Here is a 20,787-nt window from a genome sequence, read left to right on the forward strand (position 1 = left end):
CCAATGTTTAATGGTGTCGAGTGTCTTTTATGGCACAGTCAGACGTTCGCTTGGGAGACAGCTGCCTCTGCTTACAGAGTGGCTGCCCCGTAACCATTTCTCACTGCCCCCACAGCTCAGATGTGGCAACCATCCCTCCCCTCCCTACCTGCTCATAGCTGAAGCAAGCCCGCTTTCCTCCACACTGCAACAGCCAGGGAGAGCCCACGGCTTCAGTTACTGCAGCCGGCAGAGCGGAGCAGCACCAAATAGCTGATCAAGCAGTAACTTGCTAAACCACCGCAGCTGTTTCTCAAGGAAACATCCGACTGTGCCCTCATAGGCAGCGCCGAGCACGCGGAGCTGGAACGGAAGAGATTCCCAAGGCTGTGAGATGTTGTGGGAACAGTCCCACATTCCTCCCCTGCCTCAGCTGAAAGCCAACCGCTGTGCTGCGACCGCTGCTTTTCATGCTCACCACTTCGGTCTCCAAGCTTCCTCGTGGCATTCAATTCATTTTTTATTTTCTTTCCCAGTAAGTGCCAGAAGTAGCACCGTGCCCTTAAAGTGCAGCTGAACTTTTCCAGCCGCTTTTATCCACCGTTCCCTGGGAACACATTGGGTATGGCACAGGTCCCAGCTGTTCTCACAGAAGACCGGCCCAGGCAGGCACCGCCTGATAGCCTGGGTGTGCCCGAGTACCTGGCACAGCAGCCAGGCGGTGGCTGGACCGCTGCCAGTCCCACGTAATGTGAAGTAACACAAAGCCCATCCATCACCACGTACTGCCTACCAGGAGAACCTACATGACAAAAACTTGCCTGACCTGATAACGCAGCATTATCCCCAATAATTGCAGGAGTTAACACAAGCCCCGATTACCCACCGAGGAAAGGGAGGGGGAAGGCAACTGCAGCCATCTGTGTTTGTTTGCCTGCGTGTTCCCATAAAAATGTTGTCAGCGTACAGCCGGCTCATGAGCTGCAATGTTCAAAGGCCATCAGGAAACTGTTCCGTGGGGCAGCGCTGTGCCACTCTGAGCGCTGTCAAACTGTGCGCTGGATGCCGCCAAATTATTTTGAGTATCTTAACATTCTTAATCTACAGACATGGGGAACGGCAGAGAAACTAAGTCCACTCCTTTGCTGAGCAGAAAAACCTAATCCCTTGCCACAGTCCTTTATACTGCAACAAAGGCAACTAATACTTTTTTGTGTTATCTGCTCTCTGCTCCACACTTCAGTGAGGTTAGTTTAGAGCAATTAGCAACTTTCCTGCACTGTCTGAAAGAGCAGGCACTTCCTAGCCCTCTTCCACTTTATTTATCAGAATTATTTTTTAAATTAATTCTTTCATTGTACCAGAACAGTAGAATGTGGGCCGAATACTTTCACCATTTTTAACTCTGTATGGTTTTATAGAATTCATACAATATCCTAAGAAATGAAAGTACACATAATGGCAGTATCCTATGCAAATGCTTTTTAGGATTTTCTGTATCACTGAAGTCAAAAAGGACCCCTGCAAACACCTTACCCAACCTCACCAGCCATGGAGCACAGGCCACAGATCTCAACCTACATCCATTTCTGCTCAATTAGGTGCGGCTGACATAGAACAAGCCTTGATCTAAGCACTCCTAATGGCTGAGACTCCACTGCAGCCACTGTCCTCCCTTAACACTAGAAAAGCATTTCTTACACCTATCCTGCAGGAAAGGAGAGGGTTCAGGAGCTACATTCTCCACCCTGGAAAAGGTTTATGCAAGATTGTCCTTCTTGTGTGTGATATAACAGGTAGATACAGCTTTGCAACACATTTCCCACCTCCTTCCACCTTCCCTAGACATTTAACCTCCAATTGGATATGAGAAGGGTTTAATCCAAAAATATTACACTAAGTTTCTTTGACTCAACACTGATGTAAGTTTCACGGTAAAGACAATATTCATCTTTTCAGAAATTGCTCCTAAAAGACAGAGGTGTAAAATTATGCCAATCGCTTCTTTGATTCCACAAAGCCAGGTGGTAGAGATGGTACTTTGTTTTTAAATCTGCAGGATTTTTCCATTGAGTTCTTCAAGTGTCATGTAAATTTGCTATTGCTAGAACAGCTTTCTCCCCTCCCAAAGTAGGAAATAAATACTTTCATTTAATAAAATCACCAGAGGAGATGCTAGGAAGTCCTCTTGAAAGATAGTACAATACCCTGAAGAGCACATACATTTAAAACTGATTTGTTCTGAAAATTAACATTTGGAAATAAGATCATTTTAGAAACAAAAACCAGCAAGTAGAACTCTGCACATGAAGTGCTGAGGGCAGGGACCCTGCTTTCTGCTGCAACAATTCTGCAGAGAGCATATGGTGTATATTAGTATCACTCTCAGCTGAGCCTAGGCATTTAGGAGCATTATCACAATAAAAATCACCAGCACCACCGCAGACCTTTCTAAAAGCCACAGGTTTCACAAAGAAAAAACTAAAAAGTTCCGTGTGTATTCAGTTTATTCAGCAGAACAGCTGATAACTGATCCTGCAGTCCTTACTCAAGAAAGAATCTAATTCCTAAGGGGCATTCAAGTGAGCTCCATTAGCTCAAATGCTCTCCACCAAATAACCAGTAGCCCCAGAAGACCGGAGGGAGATAAAAACATTCCTCCCTAAACCTGGCTGCTAAATGGACTCAGCTGAACATTTTCAAATAGGATTTCTACTAGGGCTTAAAATTAAAGGTATTTCTGTCTGAGTAGGGTAGCAAAGTCAGATCTTTAACAAGGCAAAGAGGCATAGCAACTTTAAAAGTAGTATTATTAACTTTGTCTAAAGACTTCAGTGTTGTTCAAGCCTTTCTGTTGCAGCAGTGTGGGACCGCATTTTCAGAACTGTGTTTTTCTGACCTCAGTGCCTGGTCCGGGAACTATATACCACCCTAGAAGTAAGTTATAGACACTTCCTACTGTGTTATAGACTGTATATTTCTGCAGCCTACAGAAAGATGATAGCAACAGTGTTGCAGGGCATTTGGTTCATTAGTATGGTAGGCAAGCAGATAAAAGGAGGCTAGAGTTCAAGTATTAGGATGTGGTTAAAGCAGCATGCTTCCCGCTTTACTGAGTTCCCAGTCCTGGAATTTTCAGCCATGCAAGCAGACTGCTAAATTCCATTGGCACTAGCTGAATGGGCAAAGAGCAGTCTTTTCCAAAGAGTTGTAGAATTTTGTCATATAGCTGTTCTTCAGAGACCAAATGAACGATTTCTTTTTTTTTTTTTCACAGCGCATCATCTTCAAAGAGCAAAGCAGTAGTGAATAGTGATGTAGGCCAGTCAGAGATGGGAAAAATTCTCCAGACCTTACAAGAATGTTAAGAGCAGTTCACAGAGAGCAAAATTAATGCCACCAGAGACAGCTAAAGTTCACCTACGAGCAATTCTCTGATGGGTGATCGCTTCTTCCATTTTGCTTTTACAAGCTTTAAGGTGCACAGGTAAAAGAAGATCACAAAGTGACTGAGATGTTTTTGTAAGTGTGGACAAAGAAAGCAATTTCAAATCTTTTCTGGGGTGCGTATAATTACAAGTGCATTTCAAATGCTGTTAATATGTCTAGGTGCTCAGGGGAAGCTGTCTTATATGAAAGATAACCTTTTAATAGATCACTTTATTACCGCAGCACTCAGCTTCACTGCTATATTCAGGGCTGAGTTAGCCTCCCATGTTTTCTAGGGGTTTATAACTTAGCTGTAAAAAAAAAAAAATCATTTGAGTTGAATATTCATGCCAGCTCATGAAATTTCTATACTAATTGGCAGAAACACAAAAATGGTTAATCTTTTACATTTATGAATACCTGCTGGCTAAGGAATTAAAGAAGCTTTTCTACTTTTATTCTTTCTTTTTTGGCAGATACCTAACTTCAGAACCACTTCCTTGTAAGAAGTATATTTGGCAAATGATTAGCATATATTGATTAGTTATTACACAGGAGAACTGTTATTGCAGAGATGTTTTTTAAAACTTCATCAAAGCCTGCATTAGACATCAGATTGCAAAAGCTCCAAAGGAACCATTAATAAAAGCTTTTTTAAAAAATTAAGTGAATTTAGTACTTATGAAAGCACGAGATCAGTGGAGCTGGCCAGGGCCAGGGATGTACAGGCTTCCTACAAATCTTTGCCAATACATTACATGGACTAAGACTTTCTTACTATTTTAGATACGAATCGTCTTTGAGGAGGCACTACTCTCCGCCACAAACACAAGGCACACTCGTGACACAGGAGAAACTGTTTCTAGAATTACATTCCTGGTCTGGGAACCAACCCTGCTTACCTTAACAGTGCAGTAGTCCTGCCTAATGCCAGCAGACTAACTCATGTGAGAATGATTTGGCTCCATCCTGTCAGCTATGACTTCAGCTATAGCTTGAAGCCAGCTTCCAAGGACAGCTTGGCAAGCATGCTCACAGTACATCAAGTGGATTTTCAGCAGTGCAGCTAAAATTCTTGATAATTCAGCTCTGCAGAAACATCCTGCTCACCTCTCTCCCAGGAGCAGACTGTTTAAAATCAGTTGTGCTGTTGGCGCAGGTAGAGTAAGCAGGATTTCCTTCTCAAATCCCCTGCTTTTTCATGGCACAGCCAGTCTTCCATACTATGCGAGAAAAACAAAACTCCCAGGACTTTCACAGGAGCTCTTTAAAGCTTTAAAAAAGGAAGTTTTACTTCCTCTTTTCTAGTTGCTTTGTGCATCAGGTATTTTAAGAAGTAAGTCCGTGCTCATGATGTCCACATTTGCACTTGTGTTTTGAAGAAGATAGTGAAGACCACCAAAGTACTACCATTTTAACACTGCCTCCTGAATATACACATGCTTCCCTTAAGATAATACCTCAGGTTTCCATAAAAGCAGCATTACTACCTGCCTACACTTATGTAAATTAAAGACAGTCTTCTGCTTAACAGCAACAGCGTAGAGGGGGTGAGATCTTGATGCTTCTGTTGCACGCGCATGCCCAGTGCATGGTCTATCTCATTTTTTTTCCCCTTATAATGCTGATACTGATGTTTCTCTACTTTTCAGAGCTATAGCCATAACTGATGCTGTAAAACACCATCCTGTGCTACTTGGATATAACTATGGATACTGGATGAGTGTATATGCACATTACATAAAGTTTTTTTTTATAGCACCAGTTCAGCCAGGAAGGAAGAAAGCAGGTATAGCCCTTGGGGCTTGATTTTTCAGTTCCATGCAAGTGTCCAAAAGAAGCACTGCTGAGCAGCCTCTTGGCTTCTTTACCTCAAGCTCACATGTCACAGGAGGTCACACAAGAAATTTTAACATGGAACATGAGCAACATTGTAAAGTTTTCATATGAGCAGTGTCATATGTTAAATGGTACTCCAACGATCCATTACACTCCACCAGTACAAATTCACTTTTTACACAAAGGCTTGGCATGATTAATGAACTGTTATGGTCTATTGATTAAATATTACCTGTTACAGAATTGCTTAAATACATATTTACAAGATAAACTGGAACAGCTCACAGTCATTACAGTCTTTGTGGTAATTAATAAGAATGTTATGTAAATACACATTTAAGTGATTTATATAATATGGTCTCCAAATAAGCTGTTATAATCTATCTTGCTGTAATGAAATAGGTCCTTTAAAGCAGGTAGGTATCTGACCTCTACTGGAGTATGAAAGACCTGCTTATAAGTCTCACTGCTCTTTTGTGGCTTCAAAAGAAACCTATGCCTGAAAAAGTTCCTCAAAGAACAAAAAAAGTGCACATGATGTTGTGGTAGTAGTAAAATAGGTCCTACTAAGCTTTGTAGTCAGCTCGTCTAGTAAATGAATGAACAATGCATTGATTACTCATCTTCACCAGCAAAGGACCCAGGAAGACTTTATGAAAGAACACACTCACAGACAAAGCAGCGCAATGGTAGAGGCCGCTTCTCCCTTATGTGCAGGGAACCTCCCCTATCTGAGAGTACAGCAGTCACGCTGGAGCACAGAGATGCAAGACTGAACTTCACCTAGATCTTCTGAGGAATATGAGGAACATCGCACTGAACTGGACCTGGGAACTGGTCTGGACCTGAGAGAAGCAAGTTGCAATCCTGATGCTCACAATGCCAAAGTGTGGGTATCTCACACATTACTTCTAATGAACAGTAATGGAGAAAACATGTTTTGTCTAGAACTAAACATGGGGATTTTCAGTCATCTGCCGAAAAATAAATTTGAGGAAAGTGTGAGACACCACAGAGTAGATGTTGAAATTCATTTTTAGCTACAGCACTTGCCTTCAGTAATCCTTATAGTTCATTATCACTCTCTAGATTTTCAGTTTGCCAGCATAATATTAAGCGACTTTTACTAATCTTGGAGTGTCTACTTCAGTTTGGTTTTGGGACAGCCAAACATACAAGACAACTAAACCAGGCTCTCAGTTACCTTCATGGCTTAAGACAGTCTTTTCTGTGTTTTGTTCAAGAAAAGAATAAAGTAATTGTCTATTTTCAGAATTCTTCTCCTTGCTTTTCATGCTGTCGCCTTCAAAATGTTGCCCCACACACACCTAAAACAAAGAAGTCTTCTCTGACCTCACATAGTGCAAAGGTCTGATTCAGCTGTTATTTACCTTGAAGATGCTTTCTTTCAAATGTTTTTTGACTTGCCAGGCAGTGACTGGAACAAAATCGCGATTATTTCCTAATGGAAATTGAACCTGGAGGATCATTAGACACTCCACACAGCTATAGGATTCAGAGGTATAGGAAATTAAACATAAGCATGTTTCAGTATAACAGAACCATCCCCCGCACCTCATGCAATTCATCTGCATGGTAATGTGGAAGAAGCTCCTCAGAAAGCCCACACATCTCTGGGCATGTATTGGAACCCTGGGGCCATTCCTACCTAACAAGAAAGTAAAGGCAAGTGGACATATGACCACAAGCACGTGTCAGGCACTGCTAACACTGGGCTGTAGGTGCTGGAGGACCGAAGCAGCCTGTTCATGTCCTAGGGCAGCAGATGCAGCTCCTGGAATAGCTCTGATGGAGATGAGGGTGGTCCTCCGCTTCTACACTCAGCTGAACTAACCCTGGTGGGGACAAGTTTGAGCCCTCAGCCAGTAGGCAGGCACTAATGAAATCCATTAAACTGTCAACATTTAGGGAACACTGTTTTACAAAACCACTTAAACGTACCATGCAATAGACAGCTGAATTAGGCCTGTCTGCCTCTGTGGAGTCAGAAAGAGCCACGCTGCTCTTCTGGGGATTGGAAACTACTTTGCAGAGCAGAGCCCTGATTTTTTCATTTTATTTTTAGCAATTATTCAAATGTTCTAAAGATGGACAAGTACAACTTTGCTTCCTTCGTGGCAAAAATAAATACACAAATAAAGCCTTCTATCAAAGACAGCCACCATCTCCAAAAAAGAAAGAAAAACCGAAGTCACTGCTTCCGAATGGGATTTCAAAAGGTGGCTTGAAAGGATGGAAAGATACCAGCAAACTGAATGAACTCACACATGCCACTGAAGCTACGCAATGGTCTTTTAGGATGCACTGAAAGAAGTCAGAGAATATTGCACGTTAAAGCCATCAATGTAGTAAGCTGGTGTGCAGGAGAAGCAGCTCAGGAAAAAAAAAAAAAAAGAGGATCCCAAGGCCCCAGGCTACTGGCAGCTGCTGTGCGTGTGTGTGTCACAGACTGACAGAAATGACAAACCGAGTCACAGGAGAAGAGCAGAGCAGCCTGAGTCACCTCACAGGATGGCCCTGCGGGGTGCACAGCAGTGTATGACCAGCATGGGCTGCAAAAGGAGCAGTCCCGCTGTCTTGCTTGCTGCAGGTGAGGGACTGCCACTCGACCAAGAGGTCACTTTCAGTGGGAGGTTGTTGTGGTATGGAAAATGAGTTTGGAGCATAAAGGACAAAAGGTGAAGGAATATTCACCCTTTCCAGCTTCTGCCCAGCAGAATTTTAGCTGGATTTAGGAGATTCGCTTTCTAAATGTATTAAGGGAAGTTGGTTTCCCGATGGCTGTCTGTCTTGTGGTCCATCTTGTTCTGGAAAAGACAAGGGGTGTTTAAGGAGTACCTGAAAATTCCAGGAACATTCTGCAAAATATGCTGTGTTTAGGTATATCATTTCATCTTGTGTTTCTGTCACTTCTCATTTACATAAACCTATATACCAAATGTGTTTGGTTTTTTTTCTCCTGTATGGTTAATACGACTACTGCTCATTTCTTTACCTAAAGACACTGTCTCCCACCCTCCTCAGATTAGATTAGTGGAGCTTCACTTTCCTGGAAAGTTTTGGATTTGAATTGCTAGAGGATACAGAAATTATATATAGAAAAGACAAGGCAAATATCAATGGTGTCCTCATCCCCAAATAAATCTATGGCCTGACTAAAGATGAGGAGAAACACTTGGTTATCTGCTGTGAAGTTTTCTATAGATTGATCAGTTATGCTATGCTACATACATGTACACTGACTATCAGATATAGATATTGCCTTTAGGCTCTCATTCTCTTTCTACAGAAGAATAACAGACATCAGCTAGCTACAGCTGATGGCCCAAAAGAAAGTCAGGCTATATTTTCATGCACAAACTCAAAAAGCCTTTAGTCTTTCAAATCATAGCTTCACACCAACATCACTCTTGTCTGCACAGCAATGAGCAGTAATGTCACAAGACATGCATTAAAACTGCAGAAATAAAATAAATAGTTGAAGCAGGTAAACACTGAAAAAAAAAATCCAATTCTCATGTCAATTGCCCTAGTTATAATAAATGAACAAAGGGGAAAAGTAAAAAAATAAATGATACATCTGCACAATTAGTTCTCAATAGAATCTTTTTCAAAGCTCACCAAGAGACATCACCAGCTCTTTAACGTTTGCTTTCCCACTCATTTATATCCTATTGATTTACGAGCTATTTCAAACACCACCTTTATTTAATAAAAATGCAAAGCACAATGGAGAACTTATGTAAATAAAGTTGGCAAGATATCTTTGTAGGGCATTCCAGAAGAAGTCAGGAATGAATGAATTACTGAATGAACTCCGTAGCAGTTCTGTGTAGCTGGGATATAACCTATCTGAAATAGTAGACCTGACATTTAGTTACCATATAAATATCCATAGAAGTAGACTTCAACACAGTAAAACAGTCCCAGATAGGCTCACTGATGGGAAGCCACAGACATCCTAGACCTTTTAAAAAGTCTGTTGCAATGGCAATATGAATTATTATTAAACAGTAACATTATAAACAAAACCGTTTTCACTCAGATAAAAAAAATAATTAAAATTAAAATTTATAATTGAAAAAGTATGGATCATTATTCTCTGCATATGAGCGGAAGATGAAAGTCTAGACTTTGAAAAGCATCTACTAATTTAAAATGTCTTAGGCAAGTTAACATTTAAAGCTAAAATGACCTAACTGGTCATGAGCCTTCTTGGAGTACAATAGAGAAAGAAGGAAAATTGGATTTTCTCCATGATGGATGAGCCTAGGAAAGCCCCATGGGAATTATTGCCTTGTGTTTTTCAAAAGATTTGCTTTTTGATTTCATGATGGTGGACAAAGGAACGCTATTCAAAGAACCTGCTTCTGTTCTCCAGCTGGTTAAGCTGTCCACAAGACTACAGTGCCCCATTATTTGTGTCCCCAAACCGATTCTTGTGCTGGATTGAAGTCAGCCCCAGCTGACTTCAGTCAGCAGCCATTTAAGCCAAAGAATCCCTTCTACAGATATATCATGGCCACACACGATGTTCTGGAGATATAAAATTGACAAAGAAACAATACTTTTATGTTACAGAGGTCAAAGGTACAATAAAAGTACATGAATGGGGGCATTATAGACCATTTTAAGCATTACTAAAAAAGAAAGAAAACAACCTTCCTGGATACTGTAGCAACTGATCAGTGATTAATAGAAAAGGTTACTAGTAATTTACTAACCCTTTAGTAACTTTCTATATGTAAAGCCCTAAAATAATCTGTAACCATTATGCAGCCTTAAATTTCAAAAAAATGAACAGCAAAAAATTCTGTTCCCAGCTCCATATTTAATAAGCAAAAGGTCTTGTTTTCCAGATTGCTGAGTAGTCTGTAATTCACTTCACTTCACTGGGGGCTGTTGTAGACTCAGCATTTTCCAAAGCAGGCTAATTATTTAGTTGTCCAAACAAGATATAAGAAAACTTACTCACAGCTAACTATAAAAAAGTAGCCATCTTGTACAAAAGCAGCCAAATTCTGATTTTTCACAGGAGAAGGGAAACAATAAACTAAGATCTCCAGGGGCAATAGTTATGTTTTCAAAGCAATAGGGTGTTATCAAGACATACAAGTTGGGATGGCAAATTAATCAGCTAGTGCTACGGAGCTGTGCATTGCCACCACCAGACTATTCCCTGCACCTGAGATAACTATTTTAAGACACTTCAGATCTCTCCCCATTCTGTAGCTACCTGCCTGTTCATCATACTCAGTAAGAAGGCACTACCACCACTGAAGAGGCTGCCCATCTCAAAGGGAACAGAAACGAGACCATTTTACTCCATCTCATATCAATTGGTGTTACACAAGGGTGTACATGACTTAACTTTTTTAAAACCGCAGGGCACAGTCTCAGTTTGCTTAATCTGCAATGATTAAAAAGTCTTAAAAGTTTTTTAATCGTGAAAAATGATTAAATTAAAAATGAAAAAAAAAAAAAAAAACTGCCTTTCTCCTTCACAGGTGAAAGTATCTTCATCTGTAACCTCTATCATGAGTTTGCACGCCGCTGATATTAGGAGGAAGAATTTGGCTCCTAAGCAGGGAAGAACATGTTTCTGAGGGAGAATTTTCATAGAAAAATTCTTGAGAGTCATGAAAGAACGTAAGAATGCAAGACTTAGTGCCCTTCAGGTTACTCATGAGACAGAGCTCAAATCTCAGATACCAAAATAAGAGATGGGCTTCCATTGAAACTCAGCACCCATTTGAAAAAATCCTAATTTAATTCATTGCATAAATCAGAGTCCAGCTTTTTTAGAGAGACAATACCTACCAACCAAGGCAATCAGTAAGTTAACTGCTTTACAAGATTTTCCAGAAATCTGCTTTCCTTCCCTTGTGTCATCATTACTTCTGGCTTTAATGACAGACAGTCAAGTAAACTTCCTCAGAAGAACCAAAGGACTTTCCTTCTACCAAAATGCAAATTCCACAATACATAAAGGTAGAAGATACCCCAAGAAGTGCATGGACCATCTATCATGCTCTACTGGAAATCAAAAACAAACAAAGAAACAAACAAAAAAACAAACAAAAAAAAAAAAAAAAAAACAACCACCCAGGATATATTGAGTGGATGAGGGACACCCACTCCTCATTTAGGGGTAAGGGGGAAGAGTTCAGTCTGAGGGAAATAAACGATCATCTTGCTTTACCCTACATCCAAAGTATCTGATGCTTAAGAGAATTATGACAATTCTTGTTGAAGCACACACAGAGTCAGTTTTAAATCACCCTTTAAAAGTGAAAGCTCATCTTTTAGAGTCTTAAAGAAAACAAAATACAGCAAAGTTCTAGAAGTTTTTCACAGACATGGGTATTTTATGTCCTCATTTAGTATCTATTTTAGCAGTGAGAGGGCTGCTTTAAGTGAGAAACAGTCCACTTCCAAAGACAACTTCCATGATATCCAGTTTCCTTTCAATATGTGAGACATTGCAGAGCACTTTGTTACTTAGAGCTATTGGTCTCTCCCATGCTGTCTCACAAAAAGAGTGCACAGAACAGAGCAGCTCAGATGACTGAGATTTTAGATATCTGTCAAAGTGGAGTATGGTTTATTGAGACTGCTCAGGAGTATGGACAGTTGGCACACAGCATCTCAGACTTTGAACATACATGCCCAGAAGAAGAGGGAGTGAGCATCACACAAAGCAAGTTCCACCTGCATCTACCTGCCTTTTCACCTGTAAATGCATGAACCCTGGCACTACCACTGACTGAGCGCTCAAAGCCATCCTCCATTACTGTCAAGACCAACTCACAATCAACCATCATCTACAGCGCAGACATACATTCTTCTTGGAATGGGAACCATTGGTTCCCAAGTAAACATTAATTGATTTGGCATTCTATTTGACTCTGTCTAACTCTTATTTTTATCAAAGTGAACTGTGACAGCTTTACTACAGTTTAAACTAATGGTTAACCAGACAGATGAAATCTCACAAAAGTTTGTTGTTGGACTGGCTCACTGAGACATGAGCAAGTTCAGTGAAAGCACTGAGCCTTGAAGAAGACAAAGAAATGCCTTACTGCCTAATTCTGACTATCGAGAGCCTTCCTTCCATGCTTTCCTGCCACTATATCCATGCTTGCTTTGTAAAGTTGACAAACGATGACTGACTATTAATAGAAAATCTCAGAAACCAGTTCATGTGTGTCCAAAGCCAGAAAGTAAACCTAGTTTCTCATGTAGGACAAAACAGCAGCAAGTCCTGCATTCAGACCTACACAGCTAGACTAGCTAGATGCATTAAACAAACAAGCATTTAGCTAGGCTCAGTGTAACTATGCATTTAACAGTTTTCCCATTTTTTTAAGTATTTGAAGATCTCATTACTCTTCTTTTTTCCTTCTTTTTGAGAGAGAACTCCTTCAAAGAGGTTTGAAGTCTGATTCTCTCAGCTTCAGTGCTTTCATGCCAGTATAAAATGGGAGTGCGTAAGCAATAATCCAGATTAAAGGCACTTGAGGGTTTCTGAAAAACTGAGCTGAAGATTGCTCTTAAATGACTGGACTAGGATTGCCATAAGGCTACCACTAGCATGTCATTTGCATATAAATCCAATTTTGCATTTTATACACAATCCACCAAAAAAAAAAAAAAATTGTGAAGAATTCCTCTGGAATCTGACCCACAATTAAAACTGTAGCCCCCATGTGAAGATGTACTAGGCTTGAACCCCAACGCATTAAAAAGAAATTTCAGACACATGCCTGAGTACTTCAGAAAGTCCTTGAGTTGGCCAATTAAACAGAAAAGAGAGGAGAAACAAAGAAGCCTCAAAGGCAGATTTGTTCTGTAGCAATGAATAAAAGAGGATGAAGCTCAATTCATCCTCAGCTATAGACTCAGTTTAAATAAGTGAAAAAGATGCCACATGGGAAAACAGGATATCACCTGATTCCATTCTAGCTCCACTGCTGTAACTGAATATAGTCCCCAGTGTGGTCCACCCTCTGCCCACATACACTTTGAATTAGTTTACACGAAAGTATTTTAACTTAGAGAATCACCAAAAAGTTATCACAGAGTAGGCTGGACCTTGGAAATTGATACCTTAGCACATGGCAATCATTCTCCAAGACAAGTCAACTTCTGACCTTTGATAAGACACTAGGTCAATAAATCCTAGCTTCCGATCCACAAAATTGGGAAGAGAGACTATTTTTCTTCTACAGATGAGTACTGTTTTAGTTTCAAGCATCTTGGCAAAATGGCAGATGTTCCAGCTACTACCACACAAATGATCACAGATGAGTTTGAAAGAACTCATTTATGTTTGTGATTAAAGAGTTATCTGAATAAATAACTTGAGGTGAATGCCCTTGTGTCCATAACTATCAATTTGGAAAACCAAGTCTACATGATCCCATGTGTTCAAAACCAAACTCAGTACTTTGGATAACCTGAGTTTTTTGTATCCTCACTGCCCTCTACAGGGTTCCAAATATATTTTGAGTTGTTTTTTACTCAGTTTGACATTGTCTTTTTTTCCTTAATGTACTTCACCAGTTTCCCATTCATGTGTGTCCAATGTGTGTCCATGTGTGAACCATGTTGCTCCTGCACAACTGTTCACAACAAACTGTGGTGTCAAAACAGCAACAGGGTCTACTTGTTGGATTGAAGTAGCCCTTTGGCTTTGACTGAACAAAACATGCACAAGGCCCTGAGAGTGCTATCAAATAGGAACCTTGGAATGAAGGCTTTTACAAGTTGCCTGCCCTTGCTCAAGTCCTATATCTCTGTAAATACACAGAACTGGAAATATGGAGGCTGCAACCTTCTTCCCCAAGGCAATCACCTGTACAGTCAGAAGGAACGTTTCCCATTACTGTTAGTGCACCTTCCAGAGTGCTGACACCCACCATATAACTCCAGAGGGAAAAAAAGAAAGAGAGAGAGAGAGAGAGAGAGAGGGAGAAGGAAAGAAATCCCACTCACAAACAGTACTAAAGCTGGAAGTTATGACCTCAGAACCCGGGATCTGCTAAGCCATTAATTTATCTGAAATGTCTTTGCCTTAGAAAAAAAAGCACTATACATCTATACATTATACAAACATAAGCAAAATATTTATTGTAAGGTCTCTAAAGAAAGGATTCCCTTTTACAATACTTCAGCATGGCTGCTTTTGTAAAACCTATGATGCAGCCTGAATTAATAAAAAAATGAAAAAAAAAGAGAATGGCATTTCGTTAGTTCAAAAAAATACATAAGCAGTTGTTAGCAAGAGAAAAAAACATTTGCATTCTTGACCTTTACAGAGGTAAGGCAAAAAACAACTGTTTTTTAATACTAATAGCGTTCTGTGCCTGTCCCTTGTATATTTTCTTTTAAATTTGCCATTTTGCTGTTGCAGCTGGGCTTGTCAGTTTTCAGCACTAATGGGTTGTGATATGGTGTCAGGGGAAGTCAACAATCAATGCTGGAAAAAAGGGCTATCACTGCTGACACAGCCAAGCAAGGAAACACAATGGCCTTAGTCTGGAGAGAAACAGAAGAAAAATCCTGAGTTATATCTTGCTTTGAAGATTAGTAGAGACTTAAGCCCTCACTGACCAAGCTATCACTTTCACCCCTTCCTGCCTCACCCTATCCTCCCATTGGCCTCTAATATTATTGCACATCTCACCCACAAGACAGACTTTCAGTTTAATGAAAAAAAAAAAAAAAAGGCATTTTATAACAAACATTTTAGAGGACCATAGTTCACATTTATGTTTATAGTTATTACAGCCATTATCTCTTACAAAGATGAAAAAAGACGGTGTTGAACAATGAATGTCTACAGAGCAGCACAGCAGAAAAAAAAAAAAATTGTTGATGCCTTTTCCACCACCTTGGCATGAATCAGAACAAGGCTGAGCCCCTCAGCTCCAGCTGAACTCGACAGAAGCAATGGACACTCAGCAGCTGTTAAATCAGATGCCACAGACAGAATTATGAAAGATAAACAGTGTGCAAAGGCATTCAGTGACTAGCTCTAAGAATCCTAGAATCCTAGAAAGGTAGGGTGAGAATATGATTATTTTTGTTTCCAGGTGAGCAAGCTGTGACAAGCTTCTTCTTTAAGATCACACCAGGATCCTATACCCAGACAAGAACAGAAATGAGCAATCATCACCATAAATACATTACTGGACTTCATAGCTTCCTTCCCTAAAAATTGTACCTATCCAGTATCATTACTGATCTTTTTATAACAGAAGATAAAAAGGTCAGCCACAGATTCTCCTCTTCTTTTAGTGAAAGAGACAGATTGATTTCAGAAAATTCAGCACCTCCACAGTAGTAAAAAACTACCTGAATCTTCCCTCTTCTGGACTTGGAAATTATCTTCTCAAAGTTATCTGTGTGTGCCTAGGACCACTGACATCTCCAGAACATCTCTACTAAATACAGTGTCTTTTTCTAGCAAGTCACTACCCTAAATGTTGGCTCATGTTTACTTTTCCATTAATTCAATACACAATTCTGTATCACACCCTACCTTCATCAACAGCCAGTTGCACAGAGAGGTTTCTTCAGCAATGAGGATACTGTATAGTCATGGCAATAAAAGTGAAGTGAAGGGAAAGAGTGGCTGAGGTCAGAAATGGAAGGAACCTAGCAGCAGTGAGAAACCTGGGTTGATACTGGAAGAAATCAGAAAAAACCTCTGGAGATGCTGGGGTTTTTAGGGTGACTTGTCCCTAAATGCCTCCTGGATGACATTTTTCTCTGCAGCATTATTTGCTCCATCACTCATCAGAAAAAGGAAGACTAAAAGTAGAGCTCGGAAAAGGAACAAGAAGAAAAGCATTTTCCACAGAGTTTCTCCTCCTCCTGGTCTCTTCTACTGTCCTCCACAACTCTTGCTACCAAAATCAGCTAACTATAAGTGTTTTTGATTTTTTTTTGCAGGCAATCACTATATGCTAAATTTACAATGGTATTACTAAGTCACGTAGCCCTAAGAACATCCTTATCACCGCACAGTTTTGAACACTAGCCCTTAAATAACAGCAAGAAGCTGCTTTTCAAAATATTGTAAGCAACAGTACTTTTGGTCAGCTGCTCTGCTGAAATACAGAGCAGCACCTGGGAACCAGGCTATCACAGAAGACCCTGTATGATATAGTAGACGTGGAAAAGACCTCTGATTTAGTCTTGAAGCCTCCTCTCTTATACTGACAGAGTCTCCCTCCCCACTCCAGCAGGCTTTCGGTCATGCTGCTCCAAGGAGAGGGGAACAGAAAATGACTTTAGAGGCAGGTTCAAGAACACTCTCTGTACTACTTGATTTTTAATCATAAAAATACAGAAAATAAAAATAAACATTCACTGAGTTTATCTACATGGTTGTCTTTTCAAGAACAAGGAAAGAAGACATGGCCAAACTCCAATTTTCAAAGTTGGCTGAGGTCTGCAGAGTAAAGAGGAGCACATCATCATAAAACAAAGTGATTAATAAACAATCACAGAAAATATAGGAAATAAAGAGTGATGTTTTCAAACATGAGCATGAGAGAAACAACAAAGCCTCACTGGTCATGACACAAAGGGAAGAAAAAATATGATAACTCTGAAGTATATAAATAAAAAAATAAAGATGAAGACTAGAGACCACTTTGCATTCCAGGTTTTTGGACCAAAAGCTGTCATTTCTCTCTCCATGCTGTTGTTTAATTCATTATTGCCATTATAGAGGGAAAGAGCATTGCTCACATCCGTGCTATGAAGAGAAATGAGGACAGGTTATGGAGCTAAATCCTATAAAACATCATAAAAACTGAAATGACTCTCTTACAAAAATCTAATTGAAATTGACTTGAAGTTGAGTCCTGTGACCTGGGTGGAAAAGGATGCTGAATGACTGCGAGCATCAGGTAATGATGGGAGGTGATGTATTGAGCTTGGTTGCTGTAGGAGTATGTTTTCAGTTGGCTCTTATTTAATATCTCAATTAATGATGTGGAAAAGGAGGTAAATAGCACATTAATGAAATTCACAAATAACAATAAACCAGGAGGCTTGCAAACGTCAGAGAGGACAGCAATAATATAAATGGAAACTAACAAGATTAGATATGTAGGCAGGCAATAAAATGAGATTCGACTTGGAAAAACATAGACTAATACACTGAGGGAAAATGATGAGAAACACGGATAGTTCGTGAGAAGGCAAAACCTGGAAAGCATCTGGACAGAGATATGTAAGGGCGATAGCAAGAACAAACCAAATATGAGTTCACAAGAAGATGTATCCGTTTAAAAGATCGATACAATTTTAGCCTGTGTATGCAGGGGAGTAATTTCAGGACAATAAAATGTTTGTCTACAAATATGGGAAGACTTCTGTTGAATAAGGCATCCACTTCTAGACGTCTCTACAAAGGAAGGATGCCAGCATGCCGTACAGGACTTCAGGGAAGAGCAGGAAGACTGACTAGACAAGGAAAGGGGATTGATTTATTAATCTAGGTGACAAGGGCAAAGTGACAACTCTCTAGAAATACATGAAAGGTGAAGAGGGAGAATGGAAAGGAATTTCTTCAGTTGATAACACGTGCAGTGGGACAGCTCAAGTAATGGGGTGAACTAAGGAAAATCTGGACAAAGTACCAGGTAGTTTCCCAAAAGCTATGTGATTCACCTAGAAGACAGTTTTCAAATGGAAACACAAAAAGTGCTGTCAAATACAGTACTTAAAACCTGAGAGGGTAAAGCATCGCAAGGCAAACTGTTGTGCACTTGCAGAAAGTCGAGCCACCCGACCTAAGGGGTCATTTCCATGCTTTAATTCTTTGTTTCTATGTCTATGCTGATTCACAGCTCTATTGCTGAATTTGCTCTACTAGTGGGTTTGTAAATACAGTATATTATTCGAGTGAATGCATTTCACATGCTTCAGTCCTAGTCCAAATTTGTATTGTATAGTAAAAGATAACAGACTGCATGAGCTGACTACTTCAAGTATTCAGAGACAACTAAATGTATGACCTGCTTTCATTCAAAAAAAATACGTCCTTTTCTGCAGACGTGGCTCTTTAGTGACGTGATTCTTCTGCATAAAGGTATTTTGCTTATCTTAAGGAAAATGTGATTACATTATCTATTTGCTTATTTATGCCTATCACCTTTTCTTTTTCACATTTTCCCTACTTTGACGTCTTTATTCATTCACTTGTAATGCACTGGAACTTGCCTTGTTACAGCAGAGGTGTATTCACAGTGAAAAAGGGAGCCTTTAAAGCTGTGGTGCATTGTGTTATGCCAAGACCATGGTGTTAAAAGTAATGGAAGGAAAAAAGGTTGAAACTGGTATACAAGCTAAGAAATGCACAGGCATGATTTTCCTTTCAAAGAAAAATGTGACTTTTTCAATATGGTGCTCTGTGTGAGTGTCTATTTCTGAATACATACTTTACCAATTGCCCCATTTTTATGCCATCCAGGTAAGACACCTCTCATGAAAGTCTACCTTACTCCTTACAAAAACTGCTCCCATATTCTTCCAAGGAGAACAAAGAGGTGAAAGGTTTTTCAAAGTTTTCCTGTCCTTCTCACTTCCCCTGGGGGTGGTTGAAGAGCTGAGGAAGGAGGAAAGCTTATTGAGAAGAAAGCTCCTGATTTTTTACTGTAATAAAAGGTGGCAATCTTATCATGTATAGATGCTCAAATGATATATAGACAAAGGATGTTTGCAGTGAGGATTGCCATAGGCAAAACAGCAGATCTAATCAAAAGCTCTACACGCACGGATGTAGCCAGCCTCTGGGAAAGGAAAGCACTTGCAGCACAGAATCTGGAATTGCTGTTCTGTCTCTCCGTGGCTTCCCTGACAGAGCACAGGAGAAACTAGGAGCCTTGGTATTTTGGACAGAGTGCACCCAAACACCACAATAACTCTCTGTCACTGTGTCACATCATAGAAAGCTATTAATGTAATTGTGGTTTTACTACTTTTTTCTTTCTTTTTCTTTTTTTCTCACGGAAGCACATGCTGGTAGCTACCTCGTGCCAATAAAGTCTGTGGAATGAGGTAGTGTTTGTATGGAGAGTGCTATAAAAACAGTTCTATTGTACAAAATAAATTACAGACCAAACAAATATGTAAAAAAAATATAATTAACCTTTAGAACACTGGCATTTTCAAAACTGTCAGACAAATGAACTTATGTATGTCCTCAGGCTCTCAGAGACTACTGGAAATCAGGACACAAACCAATGGTAAAAGTCAAGCACCCACAGCTAAAGCTACTGTGGAGTTCCTCCTGCACCCTGCTATGAGTAATGTGCTCACCTGAGTGTCCCTGAATTGTCAGGGGTGTTATACAGCCTGTGCAATACACGATCTGAGAACAATGCCTGAGAACCACAAAGCAAAGCTGAGTGTGTTAAGGTACTGTGGCAGACACACCTCTTAATTTTTTTCCGTTAATTTTTGTTAATTTCCCCAGGGGAAGAAGATGTTTTTGTCTAACTGCACTGCATGTCACCCTGTACTCTCTTCTGGAACTGCCGGGGAACACTGTCCGTAACTCATCACATGGAGTTTTTTGTTTGTTTCAGGTTTGTCTTGTTTGTTGTTGTTTGGTTTTGGGGGGCATTTTGTTTTGTTTTGCTTTGTATGCCTCTATCTCCTGTCCTTACTCGTCTGTTTAGATTGTATCTCAGGTGGCTGGAACCACACAGTACCACAGCTAGCATGGTGCCAAGCAGAGAGGGATACAATTTTTACTGGGCTGTGTGAACTGCAATGAAGCAACAAGTAAACAATAATAACTTACCAAACTTCACTGTTGCAGAATCCCATAGAAACCTAGGGCCAGAAACTCCAATGGGATAAGCTGGCAGGAAGAAGCCTGCTCTGTGCCCCTCTGCCTGACAAGTGACAGTCTGCGATTGCAGACACCTCTCCTCTCCTGCCAGTGCCCTCATTCTGAGCATGTAACATAAGATGCATCCACAAACACAGGCAGCAGCAGCAGCCCCCACCAGCTCCCTCAGCTCACCATAGCAGTTACTCCAGCCTGGAGCAAGGCAGGCAACAGGGTGTTTGATAGCCGATGCTGCTGTCCGAGCCAGACGCATGAGCTGGAACTGTCTCTCTGCATGCAACTTGGATAGCTGGCAAGTCTCAGTAAGACACATTTTCCTCTTGGCCTCCTCTCTTCTCGGTTCACCATTCATATTTAAGGGTGCAGAAAAGGGAAGCAGAGGGAACTAAGAAAAGAGAGGCAGCCTGCAGAAGCCTAAGGAAACCAAACGGAAAGGAGGATACATTGTCAGAAAATGTAAAACATTGGGAAACATGCTTGGCTGCCACATAAAAACAGATTTGGAAGGGGTGACAAGGGCTGACTACCATTCAGTGACACGTTGTCAGGGGAAGGGAAGAGACATTAGGCAGGGGGCTGGGAGGGAGCAACCAGCTGCCCCATATGGTCAGCTCTTGGTAGGCAATTTGATTTTCATTTTC

General features: G+C 40.4%; 1 protein-coding gene across 19 annotated transcripts in view; it reads right to left on the minus strand.

Annotated features, from left to right (window-relative positions):
• Positions 1 to 20,787, minus strand: part of LOC112532107 — a 75,310-nt gene that overhangs the window by 51,408 nt on the left and 3,115 nt on the right. For 5 of the 19 annotated variants that reach the window (XR_005858597.2, XR_003074430.3, XR_005858601.2 and 2 more), the window contains exon 1: positions 149 to 627. The exons of 2 other annotated variants lie outside the window; for them this stretch is intronic. Coding sequence is in view for 3 of the 17 variants with exons in the window: in XM_025149120.3 (XP_025004888.2) it covers positions 458 to 487 (30 nt within the window). In the remaining 14 variants the exon portion in view is untranslated. Of the gene's footprint in view, positions 1 to 148; positions 628 to 20,095; positions 20,561 to 20,787 lie in introns of those variants that run through there. 12 more of the 19 variants (XR_003074425.3, XR_003074426.3, XR_003074423.3 and 9 more) reach the window with 4 other exon arrangements.

This window comes from Gallus gallus, chromosome 3, assembly GCF_016699485.2.
Source record: "Gallus gallus isolate bGalGal1 chromosome 3, bGalGal1.mat.broiler.GRCg7b, whole genome shotgun sequence".
NCBI classification, from domain to species: domain Eukaryota; kingdom Metazoa; phylum Chordata; class Aves; order Galliformes; family Phasianidae; genus Gallus; species Gallus gallus.